This window comes from Grampus griseus (assembly GCF_964374135.1).
Source record: "Grampus griseus genome assembly, chromosome: 11".
NCBI classification, from domain to species: domain Eukaryota; kingdom Metazoa; phylum Chordata; class Mammalia; order Artiodactyla; family Delphinidae; genus Grampus; species Grampus griseus.
The window spans coordinates 22,330,509-22,352,037 of NC_139005.1; the positions used below are offsets into that span (position 1 = coordinate 22,330,509).

The 21,529-nt window shown below is 40.7% G+C and overlaps 3 protein-coding genes across 10 annotated transcripts in view; all 3 read left to right on the forward strand.

Annotated features, from left to right (window-relative positions):
- Positions 1-11,735, forward strand: part of PPFIBP1 (PPFIA binding protein 1) — a 175,148-nt gene extending 163,413 nt beyond the window's left edge. For all 7 annotated transcript variants that reach the window (XM_082664934.1, XM_082664935.1, XM_082664938.1 and 4 more), the window contains 9 exons: positions 1,564-1,714; positions 2,415-2,526; positions 3,353-3,441; positions 6,127-6,249; positions 6,796-6,921; positions 7,514-7,702; positions 9,420-9,599; positions 10,544-10,609; positions 10,751-11,735. In XM_082664934.1, coding sequence (XP_082521060.1) covers positions 1,564-1,714; positions 2,415-2,526; positions 3,353-3,441; positions 6,127-6,249; positions 6,796-6,921; positions 7,514-7,702; positions 9,420-9,599; positions 10,544-10,609; positions 10,751-10,837 — 1,123 coding nt within the window. In that variant the 3' untranslated portion in view covers positions 10,838-11,735. The remainder of the gene's footprint in view (positions 1-1,563; positions 1,715-2,414; positions 2,527-3,352; positions 3,442-6,126; positions 6,250-6,795; positions 6,922-7,513; positions 7,703-9,419; positions 9,600-10,543; positions 10,610-10,750) is intronic.
- A 1,247-nt stretch (positions 11,736-12,982) lies between these two features.
- Positions 12,983-13,994, forward strand: REP15 (RAB15 effector protein; the record flags this gene model as incomplete). The annotated part of the gene is made up of 2 exons (XM_082665299.1): positions 12,983-13,028; positions 13,276-13,994. 2 exons carry the CDS (start codon positions 12,983-12,985, stop codon positions 13,992-13,994), a joined length of 765 nt encoding a protein of 254 aa, XP_082521425.1.
- A 5,760-nt stretch (positions 13,995-19,754) lies between these two features.
- Positions 19,755-21,529, forward strand: part of MRPS35 (mitochondrial ribosomal protein S35) — a 44,410-nt gene continuing 42,635 nt past the window's right edge. For both annotated transcript variants that reach the window (XM_082666919.1, XM_082666920.1), the window contains exon 1: positions 19,755-19,873. In XM_082666919.1, the coding sequence (XP_082523045.1) occupies positions 19,762-19,873 (112 nt within the window). In that variant the 5' untranslated portion in view covers positions 19,755-19,761. The remainder of the gene's footprint in view (positions 19,874-21,529) is intronic.

The window sequence follows — 21,529 nt, forward strand, 5'->3', positions numbered from 1 at the left end:
GTACTCTAAAGCATAGCTCTGGAAAGATGGGATAGCATAGTGGTTAAGAATAGGTTCTACAGACTTGTGGTTGCCAAGGGGGAGGGGAGGCGGGGGAGGGATGGATTGGGAGTTTGGGATTAGCAGATGCAAACCATTATATGTAGGATGGATAAACAACAAGGTCCTACTGTGTAGCACAGGGAACTATATTCAACAGCTTGTAATAAAGCAGAATGGAAACGAATATGAAAAAGTAATATATATATAGATATATATGTATACCTGAATTACTTTGCTGTACACTGGAAATTAACACAACACTGACTCAGCTGTACTTTACTTTTAAAAAAAAAGAATAGGTTCTAGAGACAGACTGCTTGGACCTGATTTCTGGCTTCACCGCTTCCTACAAGCTGAGTGACCTTGAGCCATTACTTCCATGCTCTGCGCCTCTGTTTCCCATAGTATGAATTAGTACTTACCCCAAAAGATGATTGTGACGATTAAATGAGTTAACGTGTGTTAAGTATCTGGCAAATAATAACTGTTCAGTAAACATTAGTAATTGATACAGTCTGTGAAAACACTTAAAAGACGTATATTCTATCCGAATTCTTTAATTTATCAGGACTGTGTAATGTTTTTATCTATTAAGACTCTAAGAACTTTTCCTACACCCTTATCACAGTTTAGGGCTGTTTTGGAACTGCTATGTTGATTTGCTCAACATAAAAGAGGGTGGAGTTGGCAAATATATAGCACAAATCATTGATACTAAATCTTTTAAGATGATAATGGGCTAGAAACCTTTTACACATGGTCCTTCCCACCCAGGCAGAATGCTGGGCACAAGTTTCATCAAGGAGGAAACTCTCTTTGGCCTTCTTCAAATACCAAACAGTCTCATTTGCCATATGTTCTCTTTGTACACAGTAGAGGACTTGCTTGTGCCGTTTAAAAAAAAAATTTTGTTCATCGCCACATTTTTTTTCCAAACAGGAACACTACTTGTAAAAACAGTAAAAGAAACTAACACAACATTGTAAGTCTACTATACTTTGATAGAAAAAAATTAATTAATTAAAAAATAGTAAAAGAAAGCAGAAATTTGCTTTGATTGTACTTTCTCATTCTCAGTGATGGCATATTGCCCTCTTCTCATTGAATACCATCTGGAGAGAAACCGTAATTCTACTAAAGTTAATTCAAGTTAGACTTGAGTTTCTTTCAGTCTGGCCTAGTGTTTTCTGATTGTAAATTCAATCTGTAAACAACGTTAGCTGAAAGTAGTATAATAACTTGAGCTGTTGGTTTAACTCAGTCTTCTTCTATAAAACATGTTAAATCATGATGAATCTTTAGTGGTTTTGTTTGACATGAAGACTGTGGTCTTACAAGGGAGCTTTCATCTCCAGTATCACTTACTCCACCAAATATGTACTAAAAATTAGGCTTCGCATAGTCAAATGTGTATCACCAGGGAATCTCCATGTCTATTGAATATGCAGTTGTTCAGCCCTGATGGTAACTTAGCGGATTGGCTTTTAATTGTTTTTCATGCGATTGTTCATTTTCCTGTAGTGACTTGGATATGCCATTTGCCAAGTGGACCAAGGAACAGGTTTGCAATTGGCTTGTGGAACAGGGCTTGGGGTCCTACCTGAACTCTGGCAAGCGCTGGATTGCATCTGGCCAAACACTTTTGCAGGCTTCTCAACAAGATCTAGAGAAGGTGAATGCTTCTCTATTTTGTTTGCACAATGGAGAGAGAGAGAGAGAGGAATATGAATGTAGATTTGTTTTGTATTCCAAAAAGGGGAGTGGGTAGAGCCAGTAAGTATTCTAGAAAAAGTCTGAGTTTCCTGCTTCATGATTATTTTATCTCATGGACTTAAAGGGAGGACCTGGTCTTAATGATTCCTTATGAAACACTTAAGCCACTGGGCATTTTAATGAAAAAATAATTATATAGACATAATAATAAAGTTTCAGTTCATATTTCTCAAAACCATTCTATGGTTTTATCATTGGTCCGTCTTCTCAGTGTAATATATGCAATTCAATTTCACTTTGCAAAAGGGAAAAAAAGAGCCCGACACTTAATGTCCAGCTATTTAACATTTCTTCCCATTTAGTACAAAACATTTAGTACAAAATAGGGGTAGAATTTCTGTTATGCATGCTACAGTTCCTATCTTGCAAAGGAAGGAGCCTAGTGGGGAATATCTAACATACCACTAAAACAACTGCGGTGGTCTTTCTAGGGGCCTTTTGTTCAGCAACATTTTACAGCCTGGGTTAGTATTCTGATTTAATATAATTATTGGGTCTTCAATGCTGGCTTGATTTTCGAGGAATTTGCATCCTTTGCCAGTGGCACCCAGCCCATGTTGACAGAGTTGTAATGCCAGTGTTTCTTTTTATTAATTCAGGAACTTGGAATCAAGCATTTACTTCATCGAAAGAAACTCCAGCTGGCACTGCAAGCCCTGGGATCCGAAGAAGAAACCAATCATGGAAAGCTGGATTTCAACTGGGTCACTAGTAAGAGGTTTTAAATTCACGAATGAGTGAATGAATGAATTTTATACACACACACACACACACACACACACACACACACATACACATATATAGCTGCTTTTTCTTTTTTGTTGTTTTGTTTTGGTTTTTTGAATAGATCTTTATTGGAGTATAATTGCTTCACATACTGTGTTAGTTTCTGTTGCACAACAAAGCGAATCAGCCATATGCATACACATGTCCCCATATCCCCTCCCTCTTGAGCCTCCCTCCCGTCCTCCCTACCCCACCCCTCTAGGTCATCGCAAAGCCCCAAGCCGATCTCCCTGTGCTATGCTGCTGCTTCCCACCAGCCAACTATTTTACATTCGGTAGTGTGTGTATGTCAATGCTACTCTCACTTCGCCCCAGCTTCCCCCTCCCACCCTATGTCCTCAAGTCCACTCTCTATGTCTACCTCTTTTTTCCTGCCCTGCAACTAGGTTCATCAGTACCATTTTTTTTTTTTTTAGATTCCATATATATGTGTTAGCAGACGGTATTTGTTTTTCTCTTTCTGACTTACTTCACTCTGTATGACAGACTCTAGGTCCATCCACCTCACTACAAATAACTCAATTTCATTTCCTTTTATGGCTGAGTAATATTCCATTGTATATATGTGCCACATCTTCTTTATCCATTCATCTGTGGATGGACACTTAGGTTGCTTCCATGTCCTGGCTATTGTAAATAGAGCTGCAGTGAACATTGTGGTACATGGCTCTTTTTGAAGTATGGTTTTCTCTTTTTCATCACAAGAATGGGTGTTCTGTGGGTCATTAATGACACTCATTTCTATCCTTAGGATGGTTGGATGATATTGGTCTCCCCCAATACAAGACCCAGTTTGATGAAGGACGGGTAGATGGTCGAATGCTTCATTACATGACTGTTGTAAGTAACTCACTCCTGGGGTTTGGGGGGGATAAAACTGTTTTTCTCTGAAAAACACAGAAATAGGGTAAGCAAAATACAGTGTTTTCACAGTGATTCCGCTGGAGTTTGAAGGGGTTGTTTTAACTTGAGGAGAGGGGCAGGCATATTTTTCTAAGTTGAAGTTGTAGGATTTGGTGATTGCAATAGCCTTGGGAATTTTGAAATCCTGATTTAAGCTATGTGAAACCTAACTGAAACTAAGTTATCCAAACAGTTGATTTTGTATATATTCAATAACATAGACATTGAAGTGGACACTTTCAATGGGTGAAGTTTATCCTATGTGAATTATATGTCATCAAAATGTTGAAAATGAGAGAATGTAGAGTTTTGCAGCCCTGGCAGTTTCTAAGGGATGTGTTCCTATAAGCAGTGACCACTCAAAAGGCTGGGACTTGTCATCCACTGGGACTTCCTTTTCCCTTCCCTTCCACTTTTGAGCACTGTTTCCTGAAACCCCCAGCCCATCTCACTTCAAACCAGTTCTGCTGGATTTACTGGAGTAAAGCAGAGATAGGCCTTCACTCTCATTCCTTCATTACTGTTTCATATTTTTAGCCTCTGTCCAATGGGTAGAAGGACTTTTCCCTACTTTATGGCAGTGGAGAAAGATGGGTTCCGGGAGAACTTGTTCTAGACTCCATGGTACTAGGAGTGTTCTGCCTAAGATGCTTTTATTTAAACGGCCTTTTGTGGATTCAACTACCACAAGTATCTTGTTAAAATAAGTTGAAAGTTTCAAACAGCTAACTTAACTTCTTTAGGAATTTTTCAATATCAAAGAAATTTGGGGTTCAGCTCATTTTCTTCTCCATCCCTGAACCAAAGTCTGAACCGTGGTGGGCACATCATGTAAACTGAGGTAAAATAACACGAGCGTGTGGCATGTTGCGTACTGTGTGCCAGACACTCTTTCAAACACTTTGCTCATAATTAATACTCAGTTCTCAGCACTCTGTTATCCCCAGCTTTCAGATGAGGAAACAAAAGAATTGAGAAATTGGGTAACTTAACCAAGTTTCCACTGTTAGAAAGTAGTAGGAAATCAGAGCATTTGTGCCTGTTTGCCTGCCTGTCTAGGTATGGGTATGTTCCTGTGGGAATGTGAGCAAATTGAGGCTGAAAATCACAAAAGGCAAATGTATAACCTTTGCGGCTATAAAAGAATAAATTACCTTAGAAAATTTGACCCCAGAATCCTAAGTCACAAAAAGTCTGTTCGAAATTGGTATCCTGGATTGGATCCTGGGTCAGAAAAAGGACCTAGTAGAAACACTGGTGAAATCTGAATAAAACCTGGGTTTAATTGAATTTTATTATTGTCTGTGTTAAGTTTTTAGTTTTGCTGAATATCGTGGTTATATAAGGTGTTAACATTAGAAGAAGCTGGATGAAGGGTCTGTGGGACTCTGTACTATCTTTGGCAACTCCTCTGTAAATCTAAAATTACTTAAAAGATTTTTTAAAATCCCCCCCTCAAAAAAGCGTGTCTTGATTTAAAAGAAATCCCTACTTTTAAAATCCCTTGAACTAAAATAATGAACATTTTATTTACATTGTAAACATTATGCATAACCCACATGGAAACGTTTTGAATGGGTGTCTCAATCTTAGATTAAAATACGTTAAATGCCCTTTCTAACCTATCCTCAGGCACTGTTTTTAAGACATTAATCTAGAAAAAATTCAGGAAATAATTTTTCCTCAGTAAGTAGTCTTAAGGATTTAAACTGTTTTATAATTTTATTTTTAAAATATCTCTGTAATAGGTTAATTTTTTTCCTGTATTAAGAAATGTGTTCTCAGTAAGGTGTGCCTAAAATGGATGTTTTGCTTGTTTATTTTCTGGGCGTGTTTGGAAGTAGATTGGTGCTTATCTTGACACGGGCCCCCCACTCCCCCAAATCACCTTCTTCTAAAATAATTTGTTTTGGTGTGTTTGAAAAGTTCCCAGTAGCCACAGACTGGTGAAAGTTATTCCTTAAAGGAATCACTTGGTGATATAGGTTGCTACATATAACTTCTTCATTTCTCTTCTCTCTTGCTTCTCACCAGAAGCTTTGCATCGATTAACATATAATTTTTCCAAAACTGTTCACAGCGTCTGCTAGATAAAGCACAATATTCTAGAACCAGAGATTTCTCGAGGCTGGGCGGGTAGTGTAATAGGAGCACTCTTCTGGTTTTCCCCCAAACTGTGATGTGCCTTAGCTCAGAAAACCAGCTCTTGGTCATCGGTGAACATTGCTTGCTCTCAGTTATCTGTTTTATCAAATCAAATCATAGCAGGTCACCTTTTGTCGTGGCCTAGCGAGTGCTTTTCAAACTGTGTTTTTCAGAGCTGTGCAGTCCCACAGTCTTATCTCAGTGGAAGAGAGAGGAACAGGTAGAAGTCAGCTTCAGTTGGAACAACATGAATTTTGGTTCCCTTCTATTGTATACTGGGGTCCTAGAGAAAATTTTGTTCAGCACAGGAAAAAGAGTTCTGTTACTACATAAAAGCTTTGAAAATCCTGACAAGCCCTTGAGGCCTATTGTTAGAGGTGCACTTCTACTTTTAATTGAGTTTTCTGAGGTTTCCCTGAGAAGGTTCTCCTGCTCTAGGTCTGCTCAGTGAGCGCCTCTTTTTGTTTTGTTTTGCAGGATGACTTACTGTCTTTGAAGGTCATGAGCGTGCTCCATCATCTCAGTATCAAGAGGGCCATCCAAGTCCTAAGGATCAATAACTTTGAACCAAACTGTCTGCGGAGGCGACCCTCTGACGAGGTAGCATCTGAGGTTGAGGTTTACACAGCATACACATTCCGTGCATGTGACTGCCCGTGTGGAGACACTAAGACCCATTTCCTCTTGGAGCCTTCAGGGAAGGAAAGCATCTGGTTCCCTCAGAGCCTCGAATCCAGCCTCATTTACTTCTGAGGCTTTGTCTTCCTATATTCCTTCCTTTCCCCCCGGGATGGTTCTGCCTGTATAACTGAAGCCAAGGATTGTGTTCTAGTTTTCCTTCCTCCTTTCTTGGGTGTATTTTATTTTCTTGCCTCCTTAAGCCCCAAAGTTAAATCACTGTAAAGACTACCTTTCCTAAAGCCCTGCTTTATTAGAATGCAAGAAACTTAAAACTCTGGGACACAGGTTCCTTAAAAGAGAATTCAAACTAGCAAACACCTTTTTACCTTTTTCTCTATCAACATTTAGTGGGATGTAGAACAACTCCGCTGCATGAGGCAGGATCTTCAGAACGAGCATGCAGGTTTAATATTTGGAACCCCATAGTCAGTGACTGAAGCTCTGGGTGGTGGTTTGTTCCCACAGAATAGCATCACCCCATCAGAGGTTCAGCAGTGGACCAATCATCGCGTGATGGAGTGGCTGCGCTCCGTGGACTTGGCGGAATATGCCCCCAATCTCAGAGGCAGTGGTGTCCATGGTGGGCTCATGGTAAAACTCTGTTTTCATTTAAAACCGACTTCTTATCATTGTGTTTCCATCAGTCTAATGAGTAGGCTCTTACCTGTTGGCTGGTCATGATCCTAAAGTCATCTAACTGAACTCTCCTGCAACATTTCTAGTGAATCTTTACTTTCAGAGTATTCTGTCCCATAGTTTTTACTTATATCATATAACTCTAGATTGGATTTAAACCCATTTCTCTTTTATTATCCTCTTTCATGTTGGATAACATCTGGCCACTGGCTCTCATATGATCATGTTTTAAAATCCCTGCAGAGATACGGACTATATTTCTGCACGTTGATGTTGCATAAGGAGTTGGCTCCCAAAGGTACCACTTCAGAGAGGCAGAAGCCCCAACTTTGTAATGCCTGGATGTCAGGACCAGCTCTACTTCTCACTAGCTTAGGCAAAACAAAGAAAAGATATTTAAATTGAAGATCAAAGTCCATAGTCTATCTCACTGGGCTGTTGAGAGGGCCATTGGAGATAACTAAGTGGAAGAACTTTGCAGATTATAGAGCACAATGCAGACATGTATGATACCTGGTGTCTTAAAGAATCTTAATTTTTCCTGTAGGTTCTAGAACCTCGTTTTAATGTGGAAACAATGGCTCAGTTACTGAACATCCCACCAAGCAAGACCCTGCTGCGAAGACATTTGGCCACTCATTTCAACCTTCTGATCGGTGCTGAGGCCCAACACCAGAAACGGGATGCCATGGAGTTACCAGATTATGTACTTTTAACAGCTACTGCCAAAGTGAAGGTTGGTTCAAGCTCCTACCATTTAATAGTTGCCTTTAGCAGAGGCTCAGTTTTGACTGTTACCTGGCTATCCCATTTTCTGAGGTTTACTAAGTTTTGTGGATGGGTTGAAGGTAAATGCATCTTTAAGAGTAATTAGGAAAATGCATTTTTGAAGGTTTCCTTCTGGGGGGAATCTTTGCTCAAATCATTTATTTTATTAGAGTTAACAATATAAGGAACCTGATGTTGGCTTCTATAATTGACGTTTTGCCAATGCAGAAAGCCCATGACTTGGGCCCAGTATTGATTGCAGTTATCCTATGGATAAATCAAGCATAAGAGGAGGATTTCTTCTCATACTTATCTTTAACCGGCCTTGCAAGCTAGGAAAAGATAATTAAGAAATGATCCACAGGGCTTCCCCAGTGGCGCAGTGGTTGAGAGTCCACCTGCCGATGCAGGGGACATGGGTTTGTGCCCCAGTCCAGGAGGATCCCACATGCTGCGGAACGGCTGGGCCCGTGAGCCATGGCCGCTGAGCCTGCGCGTCCGGAGCCTGTGTTCCGCAGCGGGAGGGGCCACAACAGTGAGAGGCCCGCGTACCGCAAAAAAAAAACAAAGAAATGATCCACAGTAGACCAGCAGAGAATGGGTATCTCCAGATTTACCTGGATTCATGGATCATACCAAATTCAGATCACTTTTTCTTCTTTAAATCACTCTTCCGTGAGCTCTTCTGAGTCCGTTATCTCAACTAACGGAATGTAGAGGTAGGGTTTACTGATTCCTCCACAGATGTGGCTCCTCCACAAACTTTTTTTTTTTAAACCACTTTTACCTACCCGACACTTCCTCTTTAGCTCCCTTTCTCCCTTAAAAGATGTACCAGATTTGGGGGCTTCCCTGGTGGCGCAGTGGTTGAGAGTCCGCCTGCCGATGCAGGGGACGCGGGTTCGTACCCCGGTCCGGGAGGATCCCACGTTCCACAGAGCGGCTGGGCCCGTGAGCCATGGCCACTGAGCCTGCATGTCCGGAGCCTGTGCTCCGCAACGGGAGAGGCCACAACAGTGAGAGGCCCGCGTACCGCAAAAAAAAAAAAAAAAAAAAAAAAAATGGTGATGTACCAGATTTGAAACCTCTGAGAGGTTCTGTTCTATTTAAATTCTCAGCGTTGGCCTGATCACCATCCCCTTTTAACATATAGTCTCAGGGACTATCCAGTGAAAAGATGGAGTTTCTCTTCTCTCACTGGAAATTCTCTCTCCAGTAGAGCGGGTTTCTTTTCAGCAGTTACCAGTCCTGTTATGGAAGCATAATAGGCATAAAGGATAATCATAGCCTCACCCAAAAAGAAAATACAGTAATGGCCATTTTCTTTTGCTGATCTTAGATTAGAAAACCTTGCAAAATTGAATTCAGCCCTGAGAAATCTCATTGCATTAAGGTCTGTCTATCAAAACTAAGGCTCTTGGCATATTTTGCTTTTCACAGTGACTACCCAGCTAGTTGGTATGAATAAGGAGGACAAGCTTAATCTTCTGAGAGTCATAATAAGGATCCTTTATCACATTTGGATGTCAGTCATATGCCTAGGATGCCTTTGTTTCTCTTATACCCACTTAATCATCCAATTGCTTTTCTCTGTAGTGTGAATAATTAAATTATACGTGTTATTGGTCCTTTTCATATGAATTTTATCAAGTCCCTGGATGTTTTTATTTGCTTTTCTTTTAAAGCCAAAGAAACTTACCTTCAGCAATTTTGGGAATCTGAGAAAGAAGAAACAGGAAGATGGGGAGGAATATGTTTGTCCAATGGAATTGGGACAGGCCTCAGGAGGTACATCTAAGAAAGGATTTAAGCCTGGTTTGGACATGCACCTGTATGATGAGGACGACTTGGACCGGTTAGAGCAGGTAAACGTAACCCTATATACCTGTTTTAAAGTTCTTCCAGTATTGGGCTTCCCTGGTGGCGCAGCGGTTGAGAGTCTGCCTGCCGATGCAGGGGACACGGGTTCATGCCCCGGTCCGGGAAGATCCCACATGCCGCAGAGCGGCTGGGCCCGTGAGCCATGGCCGCTGAGCCTGCGCGTCCGGAGCCTGTGCTCCGCAACGGGAGAGGCCACAACAGTGAGAGGCCCGCGTACCACAAAAAAAAAAAAAAGTTCTTCCAGTACTGAAACACTAAATGAAAACTTAGTGCACTGTGTCTACTAACCAAAGACATTTTCCTTAAATGCCTACAAATAAAGATAATAATATAATGATAAAAGTGAGCACTTAACAGATTGCTTACTACATCCCAGGCACTACCCTAAGCATGTAACGTGTTAATGTTCAGGGTAATCCTAATACATGGGGAATATTGTTATCCTCATTTTAGAGATAAGGAAACTGAGACACAGAATGGTTAAGTAACTTACACAAGATAGAAGAGCTGGTAACATCACTGGGATTCTAACCTGCCCGGCTGGTTTCAAAGCCTGTGCTATTTTTACCTATGTTATACCATCTCAGTATTAAGGAAATCTATGTATTAAAACAAGTGAGGAATGGACAGCTCATACTCCTTAGCCTTTTCAGTATGAGGGCATGCATCTGAATATTGCCTTCTAAGTAACAGTCTGCTGGTGCCATTATCAACATCAGAGCATTAGGCTACATGTGCCAGTAAAGTGTTTCTTCTCATCTTTAACATCCAGTTGCATTAGTGGGAGGAGATGCAACAGAAGTGTTCTGTTGCTCCTATCCCATTCAGTACCACTTGCACTATTTCTTCTTAGATTTGTGTTCATTTTGCTGTACTTTCCTTGAAATTATTGCAAATGAGTAGTCATGTCATGGTATGTTCATTGCAGATGGAAGACTCAGAAGGGACAGTGAGACAGATAGGCGCATTCTCCGAGGGCATCAACAATCTAACCGTAAGTTGTAAAACGAATTTCAAATGTTCTTCTAAAAATAAGTTTGAGAGTGACCACAAAGGACTGCATGTGTAGTGGAGAGCGGGTGGTGCAGAGTGCGTGGCACTCGGTGTGTGTGACTCCCACCTCCTTGTCTTCCAGCACATGTTAAAGGAAGACGAGATGTTTAAAGATTTTGCTGCCCGTTCCCCCAGCGCCAGCATCACCGATGAAGACTCAAATGTCTGACCGCAGCACCTGGATGAGCACGGGGAACCCTTCATCTTTGTTCCGCTTTATTTCTCAAACAGTCACAGTATCTACAATAAGCAACAGATTGTATATTGTTCATCATTCCCACTTCTCGTTTAGAAGTGGAAATGGAAAGCAGGGAATAGGTGCCGATTCTAAAGTTGCCATGACAAATAAGACACTGGTGAATGAGAGTATAATTGTTTTTCCTCTATTTAATGTAAAGAAAAAAAATCTGTGATATATTATATTTAAAGTGTTGCATTTAATATGAGTATTTTGCCATAGTGTTTCCATCTACATTCACAGCGTGGAGGATTTGGGAAGCAGTAACCAGTGAGGGAATGATTTTTGACAGCACTGCAGCCCTTGAAGCAGGACGTTATATGCTTTCAAAATCAACATGTGGAATTTCTTTAAGCGTTCAGTGCGCCCACTAAATGCCAGCCACACCTCCACGTGCCTCCACATATTGTCCCATTTTTATATATTTTTCTAAATATATGTATATACTTAGTACATAGAAAATAGAACTTTTATTTTGTGACATAAGGAAGATGGTAAAAAGATCACATTAAAAAAAATACAGTGATCAAAATTTTCGTATACCAGCTGGTTCTTGGAGAGGTCATAAATGATCTTTCTTTCTCCAAAACTGAATTTAATGATGTTGATCATGCCGACTAAATTAGCATATATGACATACCCCTTCTTTGAGGATACATCACAAAATTGTTGAATAGCTTTTTAAGAATTTCAACCTTAATCTTGGATCCTCTTACCTCATAAGGGAGAATTTGAGGGACATTTAAATACTATTAACTTGAATGCATTCAGAAACTCCCCCAAATTTTGTAGAGATAATTTCTGAAGAACCAAACAAAACAAAACAAAGCCCTATACAGTATTAAGCTTCTTATCTTCCTCTTTGCTAAATATATCATTACATCAAAATACTGACAGTCTTCCTAATGTTATTAATTGTACATTTCTCAGGCTATTAGTGAATGGGATTTTTTTTAAAAAGCTGAATACTTGTCTGAATATTTTGTCTCAATCAGAGTTCAGTAACTCAAAGCCTGCAAAATTAGTTTCATAATGGCTATATTGTGATGATAAAATGCAGTTCATGTTTTTCTGTAGCACAGGTCCCAGACATTCTTTATAAAGAAAGCTGCAACAAAAACTGTTATTATGTTTATTATTTTCTAGGGGTATTAGAAAGAATATTCTATTTTTTATTCAGTACTTCATCATTACTCATGATAGCCAATGGTGGTAAAGACAGGTTTTCACAAATTGGCATAGGGTGGGTAGTTCAGTATATATCAGTGGACTTGCTTAATAAACTGTATTTGAATGTCAGTGGTATGATCTTTCAAGCTAACAAGTTACCAAGCTTTTCATCAAGGAACCTGTGATACTAAATTACTATTTATTCATAACTAAAATACTTCAGTGCTAATAATAATCTTTTGCCCCCTATCATTCATTATTTGGTAACCGTATTGGACTCTTACCGTATTTGTGTTTTATTTTAATGTGAATATGTGTCACCATTTGAAAAACAATTTGTTATTCAAACCTGGTTAAAAATACCAGGAGACAGTTATAGATGCCAAGTATTCTTTATTCAGGACAATGTAACATCACTGATGATATGTGATATGGTTAAAATTTTTTGATGATATATATTTTATTTACAAAATATTATGCACTGCTGGTATTACCATATGAAAAGAAATAAAGTCAATTGATAATTGCCTCATATTTTTATTGTCTGTTACTTTCTTTTCCTTTGCTTGGAATAACCAGTAGCCTTTATTTCTGCTCTAGAGAATAGTAACACCAACTCTTTATAGTTCACAAACTCCCATAAATTTGTTTGAGTAGGATTTATAGCATGTATCAACACATAGAAATTTGAGGCCTTTGCTTGAGAAACTTCTGTATGAAAGGAAACACAGGCAGCTGAGCTGGGGGATGAGGACTCATGGCAGAGGGATATCAGAAAAGCAAAGGGAAATGACTTGCCTACAGGTTTGGAGAAGTTAGTTGCAGAAAGAAGTGAGTTCTATATGTATGGTTCTTTAAAGAACTAAGTACTATTTTTAATTAAACTAAAATTTGGAAAAAGGAAACATGTCTTGGAAGAGGTTACCAAATATTAAAAGTAGAGTGAATACAAGTAAAAGACAGATGGTTTTTTTGTGAAAGTTAATATCTCTAACTTAATAAACCAGCAGGAATCTGTATGAGTACAACACACCCAACAGGAAGACCTACATGTTTGTTTAGCTGTGTGTATATATGCTTCCCTGAAGAGTTAGAAAACTGGGACCATGTTAGCAGATGTGACTTCACTGCAAAACTCTTACTCTGAGAAAGGACAGTTCGCCTGTTTGATATGCGGCAGTAGTGCTGAGTGGGTGCAGGGAAAACGGGGCAAAAACCATCGCAGCAGTTGGCTCTAAAGGACGGCAAAGAGGTTCTCGGCATCTGTGAGGTGGTCAGTGGAGCTATAGTCCGTGCAGCCCAGAAACTGAAGGAGTATCTTGGATTTGAAGACACGCTGACTAATCTATGCCCAGCTCCAAACACTCTCAATGAGATCTTCTTAATCCACTTCGTCACTTTCTGCCATGAAAAAGGCATTGACAACTGGCTTACTACCACCAAGATGACCAAACACCAAGCCTTACTGTTTGGGGCGGACTGGATTTGGACATTTTGGGCATCCGATAAGCAAATAAGGCTCCAGCTGGCAGTACAGACTCTACAGATGTCTTCTCATCCTCCTGTGGAATCGGAGCCTTGTGACCCCTCCAATCCAGAACCCAGGGCAGAGGGGTCTTTCAGCAATAGAAGTAGGTTTGATAAGCTGGAAGAATTCTGTAACTTGATAGGAGAGGATTGTCTGGGCCTGTTTATCATCTTTGGTGTGCCAGGAAAGCCTGAAGACCTCAGACATACTGTTGTCCTGGACAGTATCAAACGTGAGACAGTGAGGGGCCATCTGCCGGGAGGGACGGCCGTGGCACGATTCATCCTGGAAACTGAAGATTGTGTCTCCATCAGGGAACTGCTTGGAAACTGTCTGAGTCAGAAAGACAGGCTGAGAGAGGTGGGCAAGGTTTATATTAGCATCCTCTGAACTGGCTATGTGAGATGAGACTGGCCTGTAAGATAAAAAGGAAAAAAATATTTTATTTTAATAAGCAAGTTCATCCTCTTGCATCATCCCCTCATGGGATTTCTTTTTTCTCCTCTTCCCCAACCCCACATTGAATGAAAACCATCACCTGGGTCAAAACATCTTAGTATCATGATTATGGACAGAAAAAATCCTGCCTGTATTTCAGGGAAAATGTAACAATTTAGCTTAATCTTTTATTTATTATTCAACAATTAAAGTGGGAAGAGAGGATAATAAAGTCACCCTTAAAGTTCGATTTGAAAAACAAATTGTGTGGTTGACAGAGTAAGCCTAGCATTTGAAAGTGTAAAGTGTGTTTTGACTTCTGTGCGTGGGAAGTGGGTAGAACAGGTTTAATTACATTTACAAAACCGGTTTCGTTTCAGGACTCCTAAGCAAAACCTAGCCTGGCTCTCTTCCTCTCTACCCTGATCCCACCTCATCCCAAGCTGCTTCCTCTGCACAGAGAGGACCTTGGTGGGATCCCTCTAGGACTCAAGTGTTAGCTTTACCTATGATTTAAACACAGTGACCCATTTAACTATCCCTCGTAATAATGATTAACATCTGTTTAGCATTTGCAGTAAGGAAAGTGTATTCACGTATAAAAAACATCTTTACTTAAAAGCCTGGGTGGGATTATAACAGCACTGTAGGGAAGGAAACATAATTTTCCCTCTATGCTTCTAGAGGACAGAAGCAAAAAAAACAAAACAAAAAATGCTTAAAAGTGTACATGGAAGATCAGTTCATTCCACGTGATTATTAAATACCTGTTACTTGGTAGGCCCTGTTCCATGCCTTGCCAGTCCAGCATTAAGAAGAACAAAGTCCCCACTCTCAGGGAGTTTTCCTCTTAATGGTGGAAGATAGACAATAAACAAATACTTGCACATATATTTTAAATGCATATTTAAATAAATGTCAGGGGTGGTATAAAGGAAAATTAAGTATGGGTAAGGGGAGAGAGCGTGAAGGAGATGCTATTTTATATGACGTGGTTAAGGGAAGCCTCAGAGAGAAGGGGGCAATTTACCAGCGATCTGAATGGAGAGAGAGCATCAGTGCAGGTATCTGGGAAAGAGTGTTCTAGGCATAGGGAACTGCAGGTGCCAAGGGCCTGACACGGGAGTGGAGTTGATGTGTTTGAGGCATAGCAACAGAGGATGTGTGGATGGAGCAAAGTGACCCGGAAGGAGATTGTTAGGAGATGAGGTTGGAGAAGGAGCCAGCAAACAGGAGAAGCAGATCATATTTGTAAGGACTCTGGATTTTACTCTGAGTGATATGGGGACAGACATGCCTTGATCTGACTTACACACTAAAAACCTCACTGGATTGCTGGGTGGAGACTAGATTGCAGGGAGAAAAGAGTGGCAGCTCCCGGGGTGGGGGCAGCTAAGAAACTGTTATAATAATTTAGAGGAGAGAAAAGAGTAGCCTGGACCAAAGTGGCAGAGGAGGAGGGGTGAAGAGGTCAGATTAGGAGGAGTTGCCGGTAAAGCTTACGTCATTGGCTGATGATTGGATGAAATATAATCACAATTAGAACGCTGATTTCCAAACTTCTTATAAATATGACATTCCTTCATTCCAGGAAACCAAAAGTCCAAGGAAACCATTTTAGCCCTCTGTCTTCGATAAGCAGGGAAAAATAGGTGCGAGAGACATCTCTTCAAGTTGTCAAGCAAGAATTATTGTTACTTGGAATGCGCCTGGCAGGTTATGATACTCGGTCAACTTACGTTTCCGTGTGTATAGTGACCCCTGTCTGCAGCAAAGCTGTGTAGCGTAAGCTATCCAGAAGGTGGTGTAACAGAGTAAGAAGAGTTTTCAACCTGGAATCAGATGTGGGTTTGAGTCCCAATTCTCTTAAGAGCAGAGTCTAGTGGTTTAACTCTTCGTTCTCTTATCTGTAAAATGTGAATGACTTCAACTAATTCAAAGGAGACAATGCCTGTGACAACATTTTCTATACTGAAGTGTAAGTCTACCAAAAGTTTGAAAAGTCTAATACAAATTGTAAACATTCGTGTTATAAATAGCTGAAAGAGGGACTTCCCTGGTGGTGCAGTAGTTAAGAATCCGCCTGCCAATGCAGGGGACACGGGTTCGAGCCCTGGTCCAGGAAGATCCCACATGCTGTGGAGCAACTAAGCCCATGCGCCACAACTACTGAGCCTGTGCTCTAGAGCCTGTGAGCCACAACTACTGAGCCCACGTGCCGCAACTACTGAAGCCCAGGCGCCTAGAGTCCGTGCTTCACAACAGGAGAAGCCACCGCAATGAGAAGCCCACGCACTGCAACGAAGAGTAGCCCCCGCTCGCCGCAACTAGAGAAAGCCCGCACGCAGCAACGAAGACCCAACGCAGCCAAAAATAAATACATTTTTTAAAATAAATTTAAAAAAATAAATAGCTGGAAGATATGTCAGACTCACCATGTTTTTTTAAATGAAAATAAAGATGTGAAGCATTGGCTGATTTTAAAAATACTGTATTCTCATTTTTTTAAATCTGCATTTTGATGTAAAAATTTAAGTACAGAAGTATAGAAAGTTAAGTCTTCAGGAGTCTCACCAACACCCCATACCAGTTTACTGTTTACCTTTCAAGAATGTGTAGTGCATATGAAAAGTATTTTACACAAATGGAATTATATCTATAAGTGTCTTGTAACCTGCATTTTAAAAACTATATATTGTGGGAAAATTTCCATGCTAATACATTTATATCCACTTCATCCTTTATAAGGCCGACATCAGTGGTTCTCAGTCCTGCCTGCATATTAGGTTGACTTGGGAAACTTAAAACAAAAGCAAAAAACCCCACCAAGTTTGCAAACACACCTAGACCAATTGAACAGCATCTCAGAGAGAGGCCTAGACGGGTTTTTTTAACCTCCTAAAGTATTGATAATTCTAATGTTCAACTGGGATTAAGATGTATGTGTCTAAGTAGTATTCTATGTTGTATGTATACACCATAATGTATTTAATCTATACTGTTTTGATGGATATTTGAGTTGCATACCTGGATATTGGCATATTGTCAATTTACCATGCTTGTGAATAGACATACTTTGTTCACTCACTTTTTTCTGTAAGTGCATATTTATTTATTTTTGAGTTAGTGTTTTCCAGTTTTATTGAGATATAACTGACGTGCAGCACTGTATTAGTTTATACAGCATAATGATTTGACTTACATATATTATGAAATGAAAACCACAATAAGTTTAGTTAACATCCATCATTTCATATAGATGCAAAAAAAAAAAAAATGTTCCATGTGATGAGAACCTTTAGGATCTATCTTTTAGCAACTTCCAAATATACCACCCAGCAGTGTTAACTACAGTCATCATGCTGTACATCACATCACTAAGTACTTATTTATCTTATAACCGGAAGTTTGGTTCACTCACTTTTTATAAAGTTAGTTTTGATTAAAAATAGCTCTCTGACAAAGTCATTGGATTAATGCAGTTTTCAAATACCAATTATTAAAAATCTTAATATTTAAAATTGATCTACACAGAACTGACTACATAATTTGTGGGGCCCAGTGCAAACTGAAAATATGGAGCTCTTTGTTTAAAAACTATTAAAAATTTCAAGACAGGGACAGCAGAGCATTAAGCCAAGCACAGGGCTCCTCTAAGTATGTGTCACAAACCCATGAAACCAGCCTAGCTTCTACAGTATACTGGGTTATTTGGTCACTAAGGCTAATGAAAAGATTTCTATCATGATTGAGTGATTGCAACTCTAAGATCTTTTCTAACTGAAAGAGTATGTTATTCTTACTAACTCCTATGTACATGACAGTACATGCTTTACTCTATACACTGCATGAAACACATAGCATTATTGCCCGTTGATAGCATTACAGGTGAGTTTTTAACTTTCAATATAGAACGAACTTCATAGTACTTGATATCAGGGAAAACAATAAGTATTTTTCTGGCTCTTCTAATTCCAGTCATATCTATCTACTTTACTCTTAGAGAGAGAGTAAAACGAAAGCATAAGCAGTTTGAACAAGGAACTAAGTCTCTTAACATCTTGCTCAGAAATTGAGAAGTCTCTGGATATGAAATAATTCTATAAGGATTCATACTCATTTGTCCTTAAATTTCTATGGGATAGGCCTTGTACTTTATCCTACTAAAATATACAAAATTGAGAGAAAAAGTGGCTGCTGCATTGACCCTGAGCTTAATTCTAATGGCCACCTTTATATTATGCCTTCTGAAACATTACTCACCTAATCACTGTGGTCCTCAAGAAGATAATATTGTTCCCATTTTCTCTGAAACTGAAGTTCAGAGAGGTTAGGTGCACTTGCCCAAGATCACAAAGAAACAGAGCCTGGATTCAAATCCCACACCCATCTGATTTAAAGGCCATGCTTTTAATCTTAAAAATGGAGGACAGAGGATAATACCATGTGAAGATGGAGGTAGAGATTGGAGTGATGTGTCTACAAGCCAAAGAAAGCCAAAAACAGCCAGCAACCATCAGAAACCAGGAGAGAGGCATAAACAGATGCTCCCTCAAAACATCCGGAATGAACCATCCCTTGCCAACACCTGGATTTTGGACTTCTAGCTTCTAGAACTGTAAGAGAATAAAATTCTGTTGTTTTAAGTTACCCGGTTTCTGGTACTTTGTTACAGCAGCCCTAGCAAACAAATACACACCTAATACACCATACTTCTGCTTTGAAGCAATAATAGGATAATAAGAGGTCAGAAAAGATGAGGATGGTGATTATTACAAGTATTTGTCCTTATCATGCCACATACTGCTTGATGCCCATGGCACACCTGATGTTCACAGGTAGAATACCCTGGGACACCTGCACAGCTCTGCTCTACTTGGTATGCTTACCAAGAGACAGTTGTGTTTGTTCCCAGTTGTTCTTGTTATCATACTTTTGTGCTTTGAGTATTATACATACCGATTGAAAAGAAGAGAGGATAATTTTATTAAGAGTTGTATGTTAATCCATTCTATGGTAGAAAATAAGAGCGCTCATTAAAGGATAACCATTATTTTCTAGGTCCTGATGAGTTCTGCCGTTTTGCAATTCTAACCTGATCTACAAACAAGCTAACCAAATCATTGATAGCAGTTACAGCCTGTGCGCACGGGGCGCTCAATGTATGCTAGTATTGTACCCAGACGTTTGATTGATTAGGACCACACATCCTAAAGATGGTGAAGTCAAGTTTTAAACTCAAGTACTAGTCTGGTTCAAGAGGCCATCCTTTTATTACTATTGGATACTGCCTCTCTCCTCAAAGCATATCACTTGCACTAGCTGAAGACTTCAAGAAAGTGCAGAAACGCAGCAATTGCGAAGAAGCAGGGGCTTAGGGTAGACTACCTGACTCTTGGGCCATCTGAGGTTCTGCCCTCACCTGCCCTCTGTAAGCCACATTTCCCCCATCCCTATGGTCCTTATTTACAATTGTCTTTGGACTGACTGCTTCGATTTTTTTAAAAAAATCTTTTTACTTTCTTTTCATTACTTTCTCTATGCTGGGGGATATTTTCTTGCACGTTTCACTCGGGCTCTGAATTCGCAGGCCCAAGTGTTTTCTGTTTCTCCCTCCCAGGGGCGGGGCAAGACGAGGCGAGCCTGCGCAATAGGGCCTCAGACCCGCCCCTTGACCCGGTAGCGCGCTTGTCCTCTCCCGCTTGCCGTCTTCGCAGCTATGGCGGCCGCTCGGTTGCCTGCATGCCTGGTCCTGCAGCCGCGGGCCAGAAGCCTTCGAGCCTTTTCCACCTCTGTGTCTCCGGCCACTCGCTCTCCGAGACCAAGCCCGTGTGAGTGTCTGCCCCTTCGCTTCCGGGCTTTTGGGGAAGTGAGGGGGGCGGAATACAGGCCCATGATGGCCGCCGCGGTGGCGGAGCCAGAGCCGCCTCAGGGAGGCCGGTACGTCCTCTGCCGGTCTGTCGCTGGCCCGCCTAGTAGGAAAGCCGCGGATGTGGGTCTGCCCTCTGTGCGGAGTGTCGCCTGGTTCTTGGCAGGCAATTTCTGTTTGCAGGTCCTTTGGGCGCCGCGAGCTTTCTCCCTCCCTTCTGCGTGACCTGCGCTTTCAGATGCTCCCTCCTGGGGCCACCGGCACAGGTCTCTCTCTCTGGTTGCTGGTGCTCGTAGTGTTTGTTGAGCAGTGTTGAACCATGGATTTTTCCGAAATTTAAGAGAAGCGTACAAGTGTCCTAGAATAAAGTACAACTCTGAATTCCAGGGCTAGTTATGCCACCAAATGGGGTTGACCTTTATTCAGTAGGCATTATTGAGGTGACCTTCATTCAAGAGAGATTTTAGGGATGCCCGATACCGTTCTTGCCCTGGAGGAATCTAGTGGAAAAGTCTAGTTATGCGTAGACCAGAAGTGCTGTGCAGTGTGAGGTGCTGTAATAGAAGCCTGAATACAGTAAGGGGGCGGGGGGCACCGAGGAGCAGCCCGCAAGAGTTACGAAAAGCTCAGTCGAGGGGTCGCGTGCAGTTATTCACCAGGTCCTATCCTGGTGATATTTTCTGTAATATGTCTAATGTTCATACTACTAACTGTCCAGTTTAAGCCACTAACTCTCACTTCTACGATAGTTTCTTCACTGGTCTTTCTTTCTGCTCTTGTTCTCCTACCTTGAATTCTCACAACAGCCAGAGTGAGGTGTGCAAAAAGCAAATGTTAACTTGCCACTCCCATGTTCAAAATCTACAAATGGTTTTTCATTGCTTTGAGACAAATTCCTTAATGCATCATAGTAGCTCTTTCTAGTCTGAACACTCTTTTTAATCTTTCATTCATCTATTCATTCTACAAATACTTAACTCCTACTGTGTGCTAGGTGGTGTTCTAGATACTGGGATAGAGCAGGGCCCTTCATCTCATGAAGCTTACATTCTTGGGGGGAAATCAGATCATAAACAGGGAAACAGTGTCAGTACGATGTTAGGTGCTATGAGGAAAAATAAAGCAGGGTCTTGAGAATGATGGATTGGGGGAATAGTGGCTGTAGGATAAGATAAGATAGGGTAGTCAGGAAAGAACTCCTGGGGGAGTGACATTTGAGCAGATCTGCGGGAAGAGCATTGGGAATTGCAAGTGCAAAAGCTCAAAAGTGAGAACAAGCTTAGGGGTGTGACCAAGGAACAGAAAAAAGGCCAGCGTGGCTGGAGCCAAGTGAGTAAAGAGAAGAGTGGAAGTATAAGATACCAGAAAAATACATAATTACCTCATCTGGTAAAGGCTTATGGGCATTTGGCTTGGATTTTGTTATAAGTTTGGGATCACATTGGTAGGTTTGGAACAGGGAGTGATATAATATGATATATACTTTTAAAAGATCACTGGGTGCTGTGTAGAGAGCCAGGGGTAAGAGTGGAAGCCAGGAGACCAGTTTGGAGCTGATGTAGTACTCCAAACGAGATGATAGTGGCTTGGATTGAAGTAATAGTGGAGCTGGTGTGGT